This window comes from Eublepharis macularius, chromosome 4 (assembly GCF_028583425.1).
Source record: "Eublepharis macularius isolate TG4126 chromosome 4, MPM_Emac_v1.0, whole genome shotgun sequence".
NCBI classification, from domain to species: domain Eukaryota; kingdom Metazoa; phylum Chordata; class Lepidosauria; order Squamata; family Eublepharidae; genus Eublepharis; species Eublepharis macularius.
Genome location: NC_072793.1, coordinates 121,269,844 through 121,289,359, shown reverse-complemented (window position 1 = coordinate 121,289,359; position 19,516 = coordinate 121,269,844). Strand labels below are relative to the sequence as shown.

The following is a 19,516-nucleotide window of genomic DNA, read 5'->3' as shown; positions in this document are numbered from 1 at the left end:
TGCTGTTTATTTTATCTCAGACTTTCTCCCTTAGTGATTATGAGTGTTTGAAACAAAATCTAAGGCTAAAACAAAAGAGAAGACAGTATTTGTTTATAAGGAGGGAGTCATTGTCAATGTTGGAGACATCAGAATCTCCAACAGAGAGATTTTGAGTCTGCTTGGGGGAAGGGAGGGTTCTCAGCCTACCCTGTTGCAAATGAAACGCCATAGCCAAACTGAGAAGAGCCCTGCTAAACATCAAAGTAAAGATCTGAAAAATGGGTCCCCTCATAGTGAGGGAAGAGACTTGTGGAAGCAGCCTTAAAAGCTGTTTGTGTTCTTCCCTTAGACTATCAAGGGTTTTCATGCGTGCCTTTTTTCAGGTCTTCTGGATGATTGAGACTGGGGCAAATGTGACTGCTTGCAAAATGCTTAATATGTAAGGGTGGTGTTGCAGGGCAGCAGAGGCTCATTCGTTTAGGTTGGGGATGGTCCCTTGTGTGCCACTTTTCTCTGCATGCCCTCCGACCATTTCTATCCCTGTTGTGTTTGCAAAGTTTCCCCTGAACTTCCCTGTTACAGCTCTTCGTGGCCTCTGCTTCACCGTTGAAGTTGTTGGAGGGTGTGCAACAGAGTGGTATGTCTGGTACCTCAGAGGGGAGGGGGAGTGGAAGTTGTTTTACAGATGAAGTACTCCTGCTCTGTGAGGTTCTGCCAAGTAACTCTCAAAGACTTCACTGCGTGAGTACAGGAACTGCATGAGTTAAAGCATTTTATCTGATAAGCTATTAGTTCATTCCCTATTACACTCCTTGCCAGGAATGGTGATTCTCTCTAAGCACATAGCGTATATAGGAGTCTAAGCCCAGCCCCAGAGTTCCCACCCCTCTTGCATCTTCGCTCTCCTCCCCTCCTCCCCCCTCCTCTTCTATATTTGACCAGTTTCTGTACCATGCATCTGACGAAGAGAACTTGATTCTCGAAAGCTTATGCTACAATAAAATTGGTTAGTCTTAAAGGTGCTACTGGACTCTTTTTGATTTTGCACCCCTCTTTAGTGAGCAGTTAGCTAAGTTTAATAAATGAACAGCAGGACATAACAGAAATGATGTGTGAAAAACTCCAAGGCCATGAGGCCTGGATTCTCAGGCGAAAGAGAAACCGCAGGCTGAGCAAGAGATAAGCAGGCTGTCTCATCCCAGGCAGAGAACAGCTTCTAACATCAGAGTCACATAGAATCAAACAGGCCTTGCAGCGTATGACAGGAGACATCCTGACATGCTCCTTCCTTCTGCCGTCTCAGCAACATTGTTGGTAAGGTTTGGTTTGGGGTGTCTGCTGAGAATTGTCTGTATGTTGTGTGTGTGTTAATGGGGACGGTTTGTTGATGGAAGTTTTGTATTGGGGAAGTTAGCTCTGCAAGAGTTGCTTTTCTTTTGCCTGAGGGGTGACATTTTGGAGACGGTTGAGTTTTGGTGGGCTATGCATATGTTCTGTGTTCTTTCAATAGACTATGCATTTGTTCTATGGTTTATGTGCAAGTGCAAAGTGTGTCTTCTTGTTTTTGGAGTTCCCCCCACCCCAGTTTTTATAGTTTTCATATTTTTCTGCAAACCTGGGGGGGGGGGGGTCCATAAGCATGTAGAAAAGGTTTACTTTAGTGTAAGTGGCCATGATCCATGGATATCTGCAGATTGGGACCACTTGGCTATTAGAATATAAGATGACACAGAGCCAGATTATCAGGGGACAAGTCTCCAGATGGTTAAGTACTTTTTTATTTTCTGTATGTTAGAAAATATGAACAAGATTAAATATGTCGTATGTCCTCCTGCTGATTGGGAGAAAAACAGAATTTAAATAAATAAATACATACATTTAAGAAAACTAAACATGCTCTATGCATCATTTTAATGCATTGATTGCTATTGTTAAGTGCAGATATTAAGCACCCTTCAGTATTTTGAGACGTTCTTACATTAATCAAGATCTCATTGTGAAAGGCAGTGCTTATCCGTCAGAGTAAGTTGTAGGCCAGCCTAATTCTAGAGGCTGTAGAAAATTCGTATGGGAATTAGGAAGAAATGGAAAGAGATTTTTTTTTTTTGTTATTCCAAGGTAGTTGTTGTGTAATTTACCATGCACTCCTGTGCAGAGTAACTGCAGTCATTGAAGTTCATTTAAATCCATGGGCTTAGGGTGGACTAACTCTGTAACAAATAGCACCAGGGCCGGCGCGCCCATGGAGGCCAGGTAGGCACTGGAGGGGCGCTGGAGGGGTTGTTGGGGGTGGAGGCACGCGCAGCGAAGCTGGCATGACTGGGCTGCAGCTGCTGCTGCAGCCAGCCAGCCAGCCCCTTGCTGCCGCCGCCACCCGGGCGCAGCCTCTGTGTGCCGCTCGAGCCCCGCTGCTGCCATCACATGCCCCAGCCGCGCGCAGCCTCCACGCACTGCCCCTGCAGCAGCTCGCAGCTTCTGCTCCCAGCTGGGGCACGTGGCGGCGGCGGCGGTGGAAGCACGGGGCTGGCTGGCCCCAGCCGGGCGCAGAAGCCGTGAGCTGCTGCTGGGGTGGTGCACGGAGCAGCCTCCGCGCGCCACCCCAGCCCCGGCTCGCAGCTTCTGCGCTCGGCTGGGGCATGTGGCGGCGGCAGCACGGGGCTGCCTGGATGGCTGCAGCTACTGCTGCAGCCAGCCACCCCAGCTCCTCTGCGCACTCCTCCACCCCAGCTGGGCGTAGAAGCCGTGAGCTGCTGCTGGGGCAGCGCACGAAGCAGCTGCCGCGCGCCGCTCCAGCAGTAGCTCGCAGCTTCTGCGCTCGGCGGTCCTCTGCGTGCCGCCCAGCCCCCCTGCGGCGCGTGATGACGTCTGCGATGACGTCATCACCGCGCGCAGAGCGTGTGCACGCCGCCGCAGGCGCCAAAACCTCTGACACCGGCCCTGAATAGCACTGTTAGTTGTATTTATAAAGAACAGTCAACTAATGCAACATTAATACAGACACAAGTAGATCAACTGAATCTTTATAGGCACTGGCAGAAATACCAAATCCAAAAGAGTTATTTTGTGTAGTAATTTTCCTAATACAAAAGTTGACAACAATTTAAAACAAATCCTGGGAAAAGACAAGCGTTTAGAGAATTAGGAGGGTAGATTTTCTCAAGTTATTAATTCTGTGAATCTCTGTGGAAGAGAAGGATCTTGATGTCTAAAGATTGTGTCAGTTGAATTAATAATATGAACTGCTAATTCTCTTACATTTCTTTCCCATAAATAGGTGACAAAGAAAGTCAAGTCGATGCAGATGTTCCATACTCCAGTGACATACGCCATGCAGGGTGACAGGGTAGGCATCTGTGTCACTCAGTTTGATCCGAAGCTCTTGGAACGTGGTCTCATTTGTACACCTGAATCTCTCCAGACAATTCATGCAGCTATCATCTCTTTAAGCAAAATCCCATATTTCCGAGGCGCTCTTCAGACCAAGGCAAAGTTTCACATCACAGTTGGTCATGAAACTGTTATGGGAAGAGTGATGTTCTTCAGCCCGGCTCCGGATGATTTCAGCAAAGAACCCCTGGAGAATGGCTTTGATTTTGGAAAAGAATATCTTTATCAAGAGGAATATCTTTCCAAAGACTCAAAACCTTCAGAGGAAAACAAGGAGACTGCCCAGACTGGGGAAAGACAGCTCCCAAAACAACAATGGGCCCTACTGGAGTTTGAAAAACCAGTTACCTGCCCTAAGTTGTGTCTTGTGATTGGTTCAAAGCTGGATACGGATATTCATGCAAACACTTGCAGATTAGCATTTCATGGGATACTGCTAGAAGGGATAGAAGACAAAAATTATATAGAAACTTGTCTTCCAAAGCTCAAAGTTTACAAGCTGAAACATAAGGACGGACAAGTGGAACGGGTAAGTTCATTCCTTGAGGCTGTTGAACTGTAAAAAAGCCTTAATAAGACAAAAGAAAGCAATGAGGGGAATATAACAGAAGAGGGATATAAGCAGTTCAGCCAACATTAGGAAAGGTACAAATCATAATAATCTGGAACAAATGTCTCTGGTAATAGCAGAAATGAAACTGGAAATAAGAGTTCTTGGGTGAAGCATAAGGGAATTTCAAATAAAGCTGGAAATGGTCATCTGGAAATTTGGTATTCAGAATAGTAGAGGAAATACCACTTACTGCCAACATGTTCTCCCCGTTTGCTAGAGACTTACCTTACTGTATGATTTTGGTATGTAAAGGGAACATACAGCTCTCCCATTCAGTATGGTTCATGATATTAGGTTGTATATAGTTTGGATCTGATATTTTGGAGAAAATTGCAAATACACAAATGGATGACAAACTACTTAGTACTTAGTACTTTTTAAAAATCCAGACTAATAGGAATACTGATTCAGATGGACTTGCCCTGCTGCTGGTGGATGTCTGAAGATTAGAATAATGAATTTACAGTGTCTATTCTTGGCATTGATTTAAGAAAACTGCATTTTCTTTATCCAGGAAGGAAGTCAGTGGCTACCATCCCCCGCTTAGCAGACTAGAGAGGCACTAAATTATATGGTAATTTATATTTCAACATTTCCAATATCTCACAAAGGTATAGACACTCTAGCATGTCTTGATTGTCTTGTGTAGGAACACATGATTATTAGAAACTGTACTTTTTGAGAACATTTAGTTTTCATTAAGTAAAAAACTCAACTGTAGCTTTATACATTGCATAGAGGAAACTCTTTGTGATTGTGACTCTTACAAATATTCAGTTCTCTCAGTATGGTTGGTGTAACTTAATGACTAAGGCCTGTTCTACGTTGATACAACTTACCAGAAGTGATTCTCTATTTCATATGACATATTGGTTCATTTGTATGTGCATTTGGTGAGCTGAGTTGTTAGCTTGCTGCCTCAGGAATTCACCTTAAAAATTCCATGATGATCTGATGTTATCTTTTTGGCATTCTGAATGCTTAAATTATGTTCATGAAGACGAGGGTTTTAGTATCTGTTGGTCATTTAGTTCTGATTCCAAACTGTGTGAAAGAATGGCGACTGTTTAGCAATCTATGTGTCTTTGGTTCTCCTTCAAAGTACTTGCTTCAGATATACTTTCTACAATTTCCTTCAGAAAGTTATCAATGACTTATAGAATATGAAGCCTCTAAATACCTAATAATGCAGGGAGACAATGACATTGACTGGAAAACTTTTTTTAAAAAGTCATACAATTCGTATTATCAAATGCAACAGTAAAACTTGTGGCAAGTGTTCTGTCAAACATCACAACCAAGAACATGGTAAATTGTATAGTTTAGATCAGGCCCAAGAGTACCTCCCATCAAACAGACCAACTGTGACATGGGAGCTATTTCCCTGTACTCTAAGCATGTACTAGGCCCTGTGATGTTTATATGTGTGTATGTTTAGTAAAAGCTTTCTTATCTAGCACTTATGGGGAATAGAGGTTGCTGAATATTCAAACTTGTTGATCTTCTCCTCCCTCTAACCAGAGCAGTCCCCACTAACCAATCCTAATCCCACCATATTCGGAGCATCATAGTGACTGTATCCATGCCTAGCAGAACCCTCCCCCTCAGCCACAGAGCCACAGAGCTGCCCTGTGCAGTGTGTAGACAAGTGGGCCAGCTGCCAGAGTTTACGGCATCCTGAAGACAGCAGCACTGGCTGTCAGAAATCCAGCAAAGTTCAGAGATATCAAACTGGCTGGCTGGAGAGTTGAGATTGGGCCGTGTGTTCTTTAAGACACAGCAGTATGGTGGATGAGAGGGACAATGCAGTTTAATTCAACATACTGGATAATCAGATGCCGAATAACAAAGTTTTTACTGTATATAAGCTTGTATTTGTATTTATTACATATAAAATATAGAGATGCAACCATAAGTAGGGCCAAAGAGCCTGGTATTTCCCCCCTCCACTGGCATCTATATCAAATGCAATAGAGGTTGTCCGTCTGATTGCTTCCTTTTCTCTCATTCTTTCTTGCTCAGTTCAGAATCAGTATAAAACTGGTTTATTTTTACTGTGATTAGTCTGTGAAACCAAGATTCAGCTTGCAGATGATTGTTCAACTCATGGCTTGCCTTGACAAATGCTGGCTTCATTGCCTTTCCCCCACTTCCTATACAGAGACCCAGCTGGTATCCTTGTCGGTTTTGCAGTGAATGCCACACTGGGGGGACAAGCCAGGATGTCCACATTCATACCTCACACAAAACCATAGTTAAGATTAGGTAAAAGGTAAAGGTAGTCCCCTGTGCAAGCACTGAGTCTTTACTTACCCATGCGGGGACGTCACATCACGATGTTTTCTTGGCAGACTTCTGTTACAGGGTGGTTTGCCATTGCCTTCCCCAGTCATCTACACTTAAGATTAAGTTAAGATTAGCTGTAGTTAATAAAACAACTTCAAACCATGGTTTCAGATCTTGCTTTGACTCCACTGATAGAAAATTTCTCTGAAGGTGACCCCAGATGATCAAGTTACATATGATGACAACAATTCATTCTTTAAAACATGAAACTGACCCAAACACACAGAGAATAGTGGAGGTAGTTGTCAGCTGGGTGGATTGAGAGCTGCTGAACCGTCTTTGTGTTTGCTGCCTACCTTCCAGCAGCCCTGCTTTTTTGTTGTTACAAAATTTGGAACAGCTCCAAGTTTAAATACACAGTAGAAGTGCCATCTTCATGTCTAGTAAAGATAAAATCCTTGTGCAGTAAATTCAGAGAGTGAAAGATGTATATTGTGAATTTTTGCATGCATGTTTTACACAAACAAAATTAGATCTCCAAATATTGTTGCTTTACCTCTGTTAGTATAACCAGGGCTTTTTTTCTGAGAAAAGAGGTGGTGGAACTCAGTGGGTTGCCCTCGGAGAAACTGGTCACATGGCTGGTGGCCCCGCCCCCTGATCTCCAGACAGAGGGGAGTTAAGATTGCCCTCCACGCTGCCAAGCCAAGCGGTGTGGAGGGCAATCTAAACTCCCCTCTGTCTGGAGATCAGAGGGCGGGGCCACCAGCCATGTGACCATTTTCAAGAGGTTCCAGAACTCCGTTCCACCGCGTTCCTGCTGAAAAAAAACCCTGAGTATAACCTTGTAATTAGTAACTAACGTATAGAAAATAGGGAAAGAAAGCTCTCCACAAGCTGGCACTGCTTGTTGTTTTGACCTGTTCATTGATCATAAACATATATCTCACAGAGAATTACTCTGAAGTAGAGATGGGCACAACACGAACCACGGAACAAAATTCCGGATGGAACGGCCGGTTTGTATTCAAAGAACCACGTGTTCCGTGGGACCGCGTTTTTCCGAACCAAACAAACTTTTCTTACCGTTCCGTTGGCGGTTCGGACACTTTTGGTGCCAAAACACACCCAGGCAACGGTGGCAGTCTTTGGGTTGCCCCCAATCTGAGGTCTCCAGGCTTCATTGGCAGCTGTCCCTGCCAACTAGAGAGCTCCCACTCTGGCCCATCCAGCCAGGAAAAGGGGAGGGAGGGTTCGAATCTCTAAGGCAACTGAGGAGCTGGGCCTTCGGCAGCCATAGTAATACCAGCCTCTTCCTTCCAAAACCATGTTAGGCAGTTTTTTCTGCCAACCAGAGTGCTCCTGTGTTGTTCAATCTTCTTAGATTTTTCCATAAATAGGGGAAGCTGTGTGATTCCTGGTTTCAGTTTCCCCAGAGTAGGAGAGGGAGAGGACGGAGAGCTTGCTGGCTGTAGTGTTGGCAACTTGGGAGGGATCTTTGGCCTGCTGGAAAAGGGGCTGAAAAGCCTCTTTTCTTTTCTCTTGCTGGCTTTCTTACTGGAGACTGGGGAGGTGTTTGGGAAAAGAGTGTTTTTTCCCTCCTCCCCACCTCTCCAGCCTAGTGTTAGGCCTTTGAGTAGAACTGTGGTCTTGCTTGACCAGAGTTTTTATTTGCTTTTATTTTTCTCCTTCTCTGCTTTTTGGAGGCTTTGGTTTCTGGGGGTTTGTGGCCTCCCCCACCCAGGGAGCTTCACTTTTGTTTTTATTTCACTCGTTCTCTGCTTATTGGAGGGTCTCACTTCTGGTTTGTTTTGTGGGTCCCCACCCCCCAGGGAGCCTGACTTTTCTATTAGCTCTCTGTGTGCACTTGTGTGGGTATAGTGCAGTTTTCCCTTTTTCTGCACACCCCTTTAGTGCCCTTTAGTTTTCTTTTGTGCGCCTCTGCAGCAGCCAGTGCCTGTGACTGGGTGGTGTTTTGCAGGGCTCCTGCCTCTGGTGCGCTGACTCACACCTGCATGGTTGCTCCACTGTCTCTGCTGTGCACACCATCAGTGCCCACACTGGTGTTCTTTTATTTTGAGACCCTCTCCAGCTGGGGACAGTGACTAGGTGGAGGTAGTTTTGGGGGCTGCCCGCTGACTCACATCTGCACGGGTACTAGCTTTACTGTCTGCACTGCAGGCTCCCCACTTGCACACTTCTCTAGTGCAGCTCGCCTTTGCTGTGTGCATGCACACCATCAGCGCACACACTCTTTTGTTTTATTTTGAGCCCCTTTCCAGCTGGGGACAGTGTCTGGTGGAGGTGGTTTGGGGGGCTGCCCCCTGACTCACATCTGCACGGGTAGCTTTACTGTGTGCAGGTTCCCCACTTGCACACTTTTCTAGAGCAGCTTGCCTTTGCTGTGCACACGCACACCATCAGCACACACAGTGATTTATTTGTGTGCTGGGGCTAGTGACTGGGTGGAGGTGGGTTTGGGGGCCAGGGGCTCTTGCTCGCTCACAGACTCACACACCTGCATGGTGTTGCTCCACTGTCTCCACTGCGCACACCATCAACACCCACACTGGTTTATTCTTTATTTAGAGCCCCTGTCCAGCTGGGGTCAGTGACTGGGTGGAGGTGGTTTTGGGGCTCAACACACCCAACCCCATTGTCAGGGCCGCTTCTTGCCGCCTCACTCCGTCACTGTCGAGTTTGTCCTCCATTGTCCCCAGTGGTTCCTCTCTGTTTTGGCTTTTGTTTTATTGCACCGCTATGAAGCGTTCCTTGCTAAGCAAAACTGTTCATGGTGGGAAAAAGAGCAGAGTATGTGGCCCATTGGAGGCCAGCAGCAGCAATTCTCGGGGGGAAGTCTGTCTGGCAGCAGAGTCTCTCACTTCTGATCCATCCACGGAGCCTGTGGTGGAAGCAGAAGTGGTCTCTCCTATGCTGCCGGGAGTGGACCTGGTGAAGCTGTTTGTGGAGGAGGAAGGATCTGAGGAGGAATGGGCGGGGTTTGGAGCATCATCCCAGTCCTCTGCATCAGAAACACCAGGGACTCTCTCTGTCTGCAGCACACCCCCTACTCCCTCTTCGTGGTCTAGCTCCACGCCACGGCAGCCATTCCTTCGATCTCCTCCCGAAACACCACCTACTGGCGCCCGTTTCAACAACTCAATTTGGAAGCACTTTCAAGTCCTTCCCCATGACCCTTGCTCAGCGCGGCACCGTCACTGTGAGGTGCTGGTGTGTAGGGGCACTGACCCCAAGCACGTGTCATCTTCCACTCTCTGCAAGCGTGTGCAGAGGCACCACCCGAGCATCTCATTTCCACCGCTATATGAACCACCTGATGGGCGGGTGAGGAGTCCAGAGCAGAGAGAAGGGGGAGAGGGACAGGAGTCGATGGCCAGCAAGAAGACTGGCCATGAGGGTGCTGTGGGAGTGGTATGGCCAGGCAGGCTACCCTCCAGGAGGTTGTCCCCGCTGGGTCTCTGACAATACCCAGCGTAAGAGTCGGGGAGGGCTCAGGCAGCATACACTGGAGCGGTGGCGAAGACGATCGCATTGGATGGACTCCCGTTATCCATCATGAAGGGTGTGGGCTTTAGGAGGCTGGTGCGTCGATTCGCTCCCTGGTTCTTTTTTTTTTTAATTTTTATTGGTGAGTACATAAAATATTATTCAATACACAAATTCCCCATCTTATCTAAATTATATCAACTCCCACCCTTCCCCCCCCCTCCTTACTGACTTCCAACAGCTTTCCAACCCCTAACCCATCTTATTTCTCAAATTACTCTTAACCATAATTTTTCTAAGTCTTATATATGTTATATCCCTTATTCTAAGCATATTCAAATTCTTCTATATCTCCAATTTTCTAATATATCAATCTACATTTCACTGTTTAAACTATCTATTTTTAATACAATCTCCTTATTACTAATATTAGCTTAGATTGATTAATAGCTAAGTTTCCCCATTAATGGTAAAGTTACTTCTCTCTCCCCTATATAAAATCACATATTAATAATTCTCAAACTGCCACAGTCCTCCTTTCACATCCCATTTTTTTCTAGATATTGTTTCAATTTCTCCCAGTCTGCAATATATTCTCCTGGATCAAGATCTTTGAGTTTTCTTGTCATTTTGTCCATCTCAGCCATGTACAGCAATTTGTAAATCCAATCTTCTATAGTTGGTATTTCTTGCACTTTCCATTTCTGCGCATACAAAAGTCTTGCTGCTGTAATCATGTAAAATAACAATGTTCTGTACTGCATTGGAACATCTTCCATTCCCAAGTTCAGTAGCAACAACTCTGGGTTCTTGTTTATTTGGGTTTGCAAAACCTCATTAATTATTTCTATTATATCTCCCCAGTATTGCTTAGTTACCTCACAAGTCCACCACATATGATAAAATGATCCTTCATGCTTTTTACATTTCCAGCATTTGTCTGACATATTTGCATTTCCAAGCGCAATCTTCTTAGGCGTTAAATACCACCTATACATCATTTTGTATACATTCTCTTTAATGTTGGTACAAGTTGAAATCTTCAAAGTATTTTTCCACAAGTATTCCCATGATTCCATTGTTATTTCTTTATGAAGGTTTATTGCCCATTTCACCATCTGGACTTTGACTGTCTCGTCTTCCGTATACCATTTTAAAAGTATTTTGTATATTTTCGAAATATCTTTTTTACCTTCTTGTAAAATCACTTCTTCTAACTCCGAGTTTTTTAGTCTTATTCCTCCCTTTAGACAGTCCGAGTTGTAAAGATCCCTAATTTGCCTATATTGAAACCATCCATAGTGAGGAGATAACTCTTCTTGTGTCTTTATTTTTGGTATTCTATGTTCTATTGACATTATCTCTTTATAAGTTAAACATTGTTGTTCATTATAGACAGTTCTCGGATCTATTACTTCATATGGTACCACCCATGAAGGGATACCATTTTCCATGTAATTCTTATATTTTTTCCAGATCGTGAAAAGGCTTCTTCTAATATAGTGATGCAAAAACATAGAGTCCGTTTTAACTTTATCATACCACAAATAAGGCATGCCATCCAAACAACTTTTTATGTCACTCCAAAGTCAGCAGTTTACAGTCTTTTAGCGTTATCCAATCTTTTAACCATGTCAGACAAATTGCTTCGTAATATAATCTTATGTTTGGCAGTTGCAGCCCCCCTCTTTCTTTCGAATCTTGTAATACTTTCATTTTCACTCAGGGTTTCCTGCCTGCCCACACAAAGTCTGAAATTTTTCTTTGCCATTTGTCAAGTTGTTTGAAGTCTCGGATAATTGGAATAGTTTGCAGCAAAAACATCACGCGTGGTAGCACATTCATCTTCACTGCTGCTATTCTTCCCAACCATGACAAATTTAATTTATTCCATTTTATCAAATCTCTATTTGTTGCCACAGTTTCTCATAATTATTTTTAAATAAATCTATATTTTTGCAGTCAACTCAGTTCCTAAATATTTCACTTTATTAGCTACCTCACAGTCCGTTATATCCATTAATTCTTGCTGTTTTTGCTTCGTCATGTTTTTACACAATATCGACTTCTTTTTGTTCACATAAAATCCCGCCAAATCACCAAATTCCTTTATTTTATCCATTATTTTTGGCATATTGTCTATTGGGTCTTCCACTATCAACATTACATCGTCTGCAAATGCCCTGACTTTGTAGGAAAATTCCTTTATTTTTATGCCACGGATTGTATTATCCTCTCGAATTTGAATCAGCAAAATTTCCTAAATCAAAATGAACAGCAATGGAGACAATGGGCAGCCTTGTCTTGTACCTTTACCTATTTTCAATTTTTTAGTCAAATCATCATTAACTACAATCGCTGCACACTAGTCTTTGTAAATTCCTTTAACTGCTTGTATGAACTTTTATCCCATTTGCAGCTTTTCCGTAGTGGCAAACATAAAGTCCCAGTTCAAATTATCAAATGCTTTTTCCGTATCTACAAAAAAGAAACCAACTTCCCTATCACAGTGCTTATCGTAATATTCAATAGCGTTTATTACTGTCCTTAAATTGTCCTTAATTTGTCTATTGGGTAGGAATCCAACTTGTTCTTCTGCAATAAATTCCGAAATCCATCCCTTTAATCTTTCCGCCATAATTTTCGCAAATATTTTATAGTCATTATTCAGCAACGAAATTGGCCGATAATTCTTAACGTTGGTCAAATCCTGTGCATCTTTCGGGATCAATGATATATTAGCTTCATTCCATGAATCAGGAATCTTTTGGCCTTGTAATATTCCATTAATTACCTCACTTAGAAACGGTGTCAGTTCATTGGCCATCATTCTATAAAACTTTGCTGTTACTCCATCTGGTCCCGGTGCTTTCCCTAATTTTGTTGATTGTATAGCTTCTTTTATTTCTTCCTCTGTCACTTCCCTATTTAACTTCTCTTTCCATTCCTCTGAAATTACTGGAAGCTTCACTTTCTCCAAATATTCCGCTATTGAATCTCTGTTCACCTCTTTTTTTTGGTACAACTTTGCATAAAATTTAAAAAAGGCTCTACTAATGGCTGATTGATCTGTCAATGTTTTATCCTCCTCTCGAATCTTAGTTATGATTTTCTTCTCCTTTTTTTTAAAATTGCCACGCTAAATATTTCCCAGGCTTATTTGCACCTTCAAATGACTTCTGTTTCATTTTTTTAAAATTCCACTCCAATTCTCTATTGTTCATTGCCATCAATTGTTCCTGCAGGATTTTCATATCCTGAAATATTTTCTTTTTTCCTGGTCTTTTTTAAAGTTGTATCTCTTTGGCTTTAATTTTTCCCATAATTTCAAGTCTCTTTTCTTCCCTACTCCTCCTAGCTCTTGCATTCAGATCCATTAGCGTTCCTCTCATAACAGCTTTATATGTGTTCCATACCTTGTTAGTTGGTACATCCTTATTCAAATTGCACTGTATAAAAAATTTGGTCTCTCTTCATAACGCCATATTTTCTTCCATTTGCAGCAAGTCTTCATTTATCCTCCATCCTCTTTTTTTTTTATTTTTCCCAAATCTCCACATAATTTGATTGTGGTCTGAGCCTACCTTGGGCATTATCTCCACATCTCTAGTCCATACCATCAGTTCTTTAGAGGCCCAGATCATGTCAATTCTTGATAGTGTAAAATGTCTTGCAGAGTAAAATGTATATTGTCTATTTTTCAGGTTTTGTCTCCTCCACACATCTTCCAGACTTTCTTGTTCCTTAATCGCCAAACACGATTTTGGCAAAAGTCCTCTCTTTTTCTGTGCACTTTTAGATTTCTTGTCTTCTTCCAAATTTGTAACTCCATTGAAGTCACCTGCCAAAATTATTTGATCATAATTTGATCATAATTCATCTAATTGTTCCTGTAAGTCCTTGAAAAAATTTTCTTTTGCCCCATTAGGCGCATAAATTCCAATCACCAAAATCTTCTTAGAATTCCAAATTATTTCCACTGCAATATATCTAGCTTCTGTATCACTTAGAACCAATTTTGGCTGTAGCTCCTCCTTTATATATAATACAACTCCTCTCTTTTTCTTTTTGGAAGCTGCTACAAATTCATTTCCAAGTTTTGCAAGTTTCAAATATTTCACATCCTGTTTTTTAATGTGTGTCTCTTGCAAACACACTATATTACATTTTTGTTTTAAAAGCCAGTGGAAAATAGTCTTACGTTTAAAAGGTGAATTTAGTCCATTTACGTTCCAAGATATGATTTTACACTCCATGATCAAATTTTAGCAACTTTTGGTAAGTCTTTTTCATTGTCCCTAATAAACCTTTCCATCTCCTGGCCAGATCTGATGATTTTCCTCACACCACCAAATTCGAAAGCCAGTCCTTCAGGTATTTCCCATCTGTATCTGATTTTCATGTCTTTTAACATCTGGACCAGCTCTCTATACTTCTTCCTCTCCAACAACACCGATCTGGGCAGTTCTTTCATGATTCTCACCACTTTCCCATCAACCTCTAATGGGTCCTGAAATTGTTTACTCACAATTGACTCTCTTGTCTTTCTAGTTGTAAATTGCACAATCATATCTCTTGGTAACTTCCTTTGAGCTGCAAATTTTGAGTTAATTCTGTATGCCACGTCCAGAAGCGCTGCGATCTCCTCTTCTTCTTTTCCCAGGTATGCTGCCAAAATTTCTGTAATCTGCTCTAGGGCTGTTTTTTTCCAAAACTTCCAGGATTCCACGAAATCTTACTAGTCTTTCCATTTGTTTACATTCAGTTACGGCCATTCTTCCCTTCTCGCCTCTCAGCTCCATTCTCTGCACATCTGCCAAGGTATCGGCCGCCTTTTCTACTGCGTTAACTCTCTGCTGTGTAACTTGCATTTCTTTTTGAACCTGATCCATATTCTTAGCTAGTTCTGCCATCTCTGATTTAAGTGCCTCTTTAAAGTCTTTCAAATTTTTTGCCATCTCTTGCATCATGTCTTTAAGCTCTTTGTTCCCTTCCGAAACTTTTTTGTCTAGGTTTTCCAGCGCCATTTGCCATTCCTTCTTCGACATCGTGGGGCTAGCTCTACTTCGCTCTTTTCCTTAACTCCGTGGCGCAATTTTATTATTTTCTTTAATTTTTAAAAGTCAAAGTTTAGGTTATTTTTGTAAAAACTGATATTTACGCAGTCCAAAATGTCGGGCATCTTTTCTCTATGGTTTTGTTTTGAGGCAACCGCCCTTACCCTTGTCTAAGATGGCCTACTTCCGTTTTCCTTGAAGACGCAGCTTTGCCCTCTTCAAAAATGGCGATATTCCACTTCCGCTGCTTACAAGCCGCTTCTCACCAAACTCTTTATGGTTCTGACGCACTTCCTGTTCCTCTCTGTTTCACAGCAGTTCTTGCAATGTTAAAACTTTCTCACAGTCCACTATCTCTCTCTAGCTGCAGGTATGTAAACAATAATCGTTTTTCCGCTCTAACTTTTCTTTACAATGTCACTTTTTAATAATTTATTTGCCGGAGTTTTCTCAGTTATATATCAAGTCTTTTGCAGTTTTCTAGATCTCTTTGTCACTTCGCTCCCTGGTTCTCAATGCCGTCACGGAGAACCATTGGCTGGCGAGTCTTGCCTGCCCTCTACCAGGGTGTGAAAGTGAGGGTCATGAAGGAACTGAAGAGTGCCCAAGGACAGACCCTCGACTTCACGGCAGACCTCTGGAGCGGCCATCGTCATGGCTACCTCGCCATCACAGCCCACTGGTGGCAACCAGAGGATATCTTCTGCCCCAGGGAGAGGTTGGATCCCCAGGAGGAGGTGGCCTCCTTGGCGCTGGGCTATAGAGTGCTTCTGCTGCAGGCAAGGGGGATGGACAAGGATCATACGGGCAAGAACATCGCCGCCATGATCGGGGCTTTGCTGAGGGAATGGGCTCCCACGTGGCAGGTTTCCTGTGGCTTCATGGTCACCGATGTGGAAAGAAACATGCTGGCGGCCCTGAGAGAGGCATCCCGAGACAGCCTGGTCTGCCTGGCACACAAACTGCACTTAGTCATGATGGATGCTCTGGGGCTAGGGAGCAACATCAAGGCCAACTGGAACCAATTGACGTTGTCCATGCGCATATTGCTGGACAGCTGTTGGCACCTGTCAGCTCACCTCTCACGCAGTATCAAGTCTTCGCACGAGCTGCTCCAGAGGCGGGGGGGGGGGATCCCAAGCACCACCTCTTCCAGGACATGGCCACCCGATGGAACTCCACCTATGACATGGTGAGTCGTCTGGTGGAGCAAAAGAACCCTGTTCAGGACATAGTGTCCTTGGTGCCAGTCTTGCAGGGATGAGAGGATCTCAGCCTCAGCTCTACGGACTGGCTAGCCTTCTCAGATGGTCCATGTCCTGAGGCCATTCAAAGAGACTGCTGAGCTCCTGTGTGGCTACCAGTCCTCTCTGGGGAAGGTCATCCCCCTCATCCATGGCCTGGACCAGGTCCTGGCCAAAGAGATGGAAGAACAGGACCAGCTTCTCCACAGGGTCAGGGATTTGGTCGCAAGGTTGCAGGCAGGCTTGGCCACCCGCTTGCATCCTCTGTACAGGGAGGACCCATACAGACTGGCCTGCATATGTGACCCTCGTATCAAGGGCAGCATAGCTATGCGGCAGGGAGAGCTCCACCAGTGGTCGAAGCTCCTGTGTCGAGCGGTGCGCAAGCTCCGCACCCAGTGAGTGGAGGGGAGGGAAGAGTGTGTGGGTGAGGGGACAGAGGGGGAGGAGAGGGTGGTGGCAGTGCTCTCCCCATGAAGACACCCCTCCCCATTCTGGTCCTCGGTGGTGGGCTGGGCAGTCGGCGGCAGCAGGGTTGGGACTTCCGTCGTGTCGGAGGACTCAGTGGAGGCCATGGTCAGAGAGTACCTAGCCGAGCCCCCCGAGCCCTCCCACTGCAGCCCCTTGGAGTATTGAGAGAGAAAATTGCTGTTTGGCCGGACCTCTCGATGGTGGCCACCAATATCCTCTCCTGCCCCCCCCCCCCACCAGTGTCCAGAGCAAGAGGGTATTCTCACACTTGGGAGACCTCCTCCATCCACAACACTCACGTCTAGATCTGGACCTGGTGGTCCAGCTATCGTTCATCAAGGTCAACCTCCCCCTGCTCGGCTACCCCTCCATGGAACGTGAGTGTTCTTCTGAGCACTGAGCCGGCCTCCACCTCTCTTTCGCTGTCCGACCACCCTCAGCCTCCAGCCCAGAAAGACAAGCCAACGCATCCAAGATCACAGTCCAGGCTGGAGGGCACTTCTGATGAGGGCTCGTTGAAACATTCTTTGGTTTTCTTTCCCCTTCAATGTAGAGCATGTTAGGAATAGGATTTTCTTTCCCCTTCTCTTTGGAGCACGTTTTCCTTTTCTTTCTACTTTCATCTTTCTTTTAGCACCTTTCTCGAATGGGAAGGTGACCGTCCACTGCCATTCAATTACTTCTTCTTCTGGAAGGAATGTGTTCTATCATGGAGTGTCTGCCCAGAATGAGGAGGGGTGTAGGGGTTCGGGCACTGTAGGGCCATAACTGAGGACAGGAGCAGAACCCTTTCTGAGCGTGTTCTGTGTTGTGGCCCGGAGGCCCTAAAAGAGGCATGTCTTGAGGGCCCAGTTTGCCTGCTGCGTATAAGCTGCTCCTGCTCATGCTGGGATGCGCACCAGGAAGGGTGGCAGGAATTTGAACAGCCTCCACCCGAGGAGGAGGCATCCTTCTCCTTTGCCATGGCTGGCAGGTGGGTCGGTGATGTCTGTGTACAATGCTCCTCTGCATGAAGGACGGCTTTGCACATATAGTTGTACAGTATTGTGGGAGGAGTCCCGTTCAACGGGACAGGCTGTCTCCTCTGCGCCAGGGGGAAGGGGTTCCTTCTATGCTGCCACAGCCGGCAGGTGGGACATGCCGGTGACTGGGTGGGACATGGTCTCCTCACACCCTGACTGCGACCCGCCACATCCAGTGGGTGGGTCAGGGACTTGCTTCCATGTCTGGTGGGTGGGACATGGTCTCCTTACACCCTGACCGTGACCCACCACGTCTGGTGGGTGAGTCAGGGACTTGCCTCCATGTCTGGTGGGTGAGACATTCAGGTGACTGCTTCCAGTGTTCCACAACGCTGCTCTTCCAGGTCTGGTGACATTCGGGCCAACTTTTTTTGCAGTCTGTCCAGCCAGCAGGCACCCCTCCATTCAAGGGAGGGGAGTGCATGTTGTCACTTTGCTGCTCTGCTCTCCCGCGGGGGGAGAGCCTGGTCTCCTGCTCCTCGACAGGGACCTACTGCCACGGCTGGAGGGTGGGGCATGTCTGTGGCTGCATCTTTTGAAGCTTCCCATATGGGCCTGCAGTCTCCTCCGTGCCTGGGGGAAGGGGTTCCTTTGTTGCAGCCATGGCTGGCTGGCAGGTGAGTGATGCTGGTGACAGCTTCCGCTGCTCCACACCGGTGTTCAGCTACACGCTGCCCTCCTGGGTTGCCCTCGTCCGGGCCACTTATTTTGTGCTGCCTGTACAGCTGGGTGGTTGCCCCTCCATTCAAGGGATGGGCGCGCACGATGTTGCTTCATTGCTCTGATTGCTCCTCTCCTTGGTTGGCCTTGTCTGGGCCACTTATTTTGTGCACCCAGTCCAGCTTAGCCGGTGCCCCTCCATGCAAGGGAGGGATGTGCACGATGTCTCTATGTTGCTTTGCTTTCCCACTGGGGGAGGGCCAGGTGTCCCTCTCCTTGACCATGATCAACCGCACCTGGCGGGTGGGTCATGCCAGCAATAGCCGCCACGTCTCCACACCGCTGTTTAGCTGTATGCTGCTCTCCTGGGCAGACTGTGCCTGGGGAAATTGTGTGGAGCACCTGTCCTGTCTGCTATCCCCCCTCCAATGGGGGGAAGGGGTCCCATCGTTGCCACCACGACTGGCCGGTGGGTGAAGTCTGCGGCTGCCGCATCCTATCCCGGGGACTTAGAATGGCCTCCCCCCAAGGTGGGGAAGGCATTTGTGACTGCTGCCTTGTCTTAGAAGTGTCTTAGAATCTAATTCTCGTACTCAGAAAGTGTTCTCGTGTAATTAGGTGCGAATATGCAGCAGTGTGATATCAAATTCTGTGATAATGTGCAAATATTTAACAAATTATATGAAATGCTATGATGGATGTGTGATGCAGACTTGGTTTGGTTTGTTCAGCAGCCACGTCTTCTAGGGAAGAGGGGCCTTATGCTGTAGAATGATAATAGAACCCCACGAACCCCGCTAGCAGGACTTAGAATAGCCTCATCCCCAGGAGGGGGAGGTCTCCATCAGTGTGCTATGTCCAGGAGGTGAATTTTGTCGGTGGCTAGTCACTCACTGTTTCTCAGCACAAGAGATGGGTGTGTCAATCAGTCTGTTTCCCATCCAGGGAGGGTACCCTGCACACCATCCATGGGACTTGAGCGCCTTTTGGGGAAGTAACTCTCACCTCCCCAAACGTGGGGAGGAGGGGGTGGCTGCTGACATGACCCACCGTGCCAGACATGCTGTTGCCCCTAGGGCCGTGCAGGCAGGTACAGCGGCATGCTGCCTGGTGGTGGCCAGATCTCCACCCCAAGTTGGGAGGCAGCCAGATGCCTCCTCACCTGAGCCCGCCGGCAAGGAGGGGGTGGCCGCCGACATAACTCAGAGGCCAGGTGTTGGAGACCCGCGTTGGCTGGGCGCACTACCTACTGACGATCCTTCCTCCTCCTCCGAGGAGCAGGAAGAA

General features: G+C 45.8%; 1 protein-coding gene across 1 annotated transcript in view; it reads left to right on the top strand.

The window, feature by feature from the left end:
• Positions 1 to 19,516, top strand: part of EEFSEC (eukaryotic elongation factor, selenocysteine-tRNA specific) — a 295,418-nt gene that overhangs the window by 144,309 nt on the left and 131,593 nt on the right. The window contains exon 5 of the mRNA XM_054978534.1: positions 3,257 to 3,898. Within this exon, the coding sequence (XP_054834509.1) occupies positions 3,257 to 3,898 (642 nt within the window). The remainder of the gene's footprint in view (positions 1 to 3,256; positions 3,899 to 19,516) is intronic.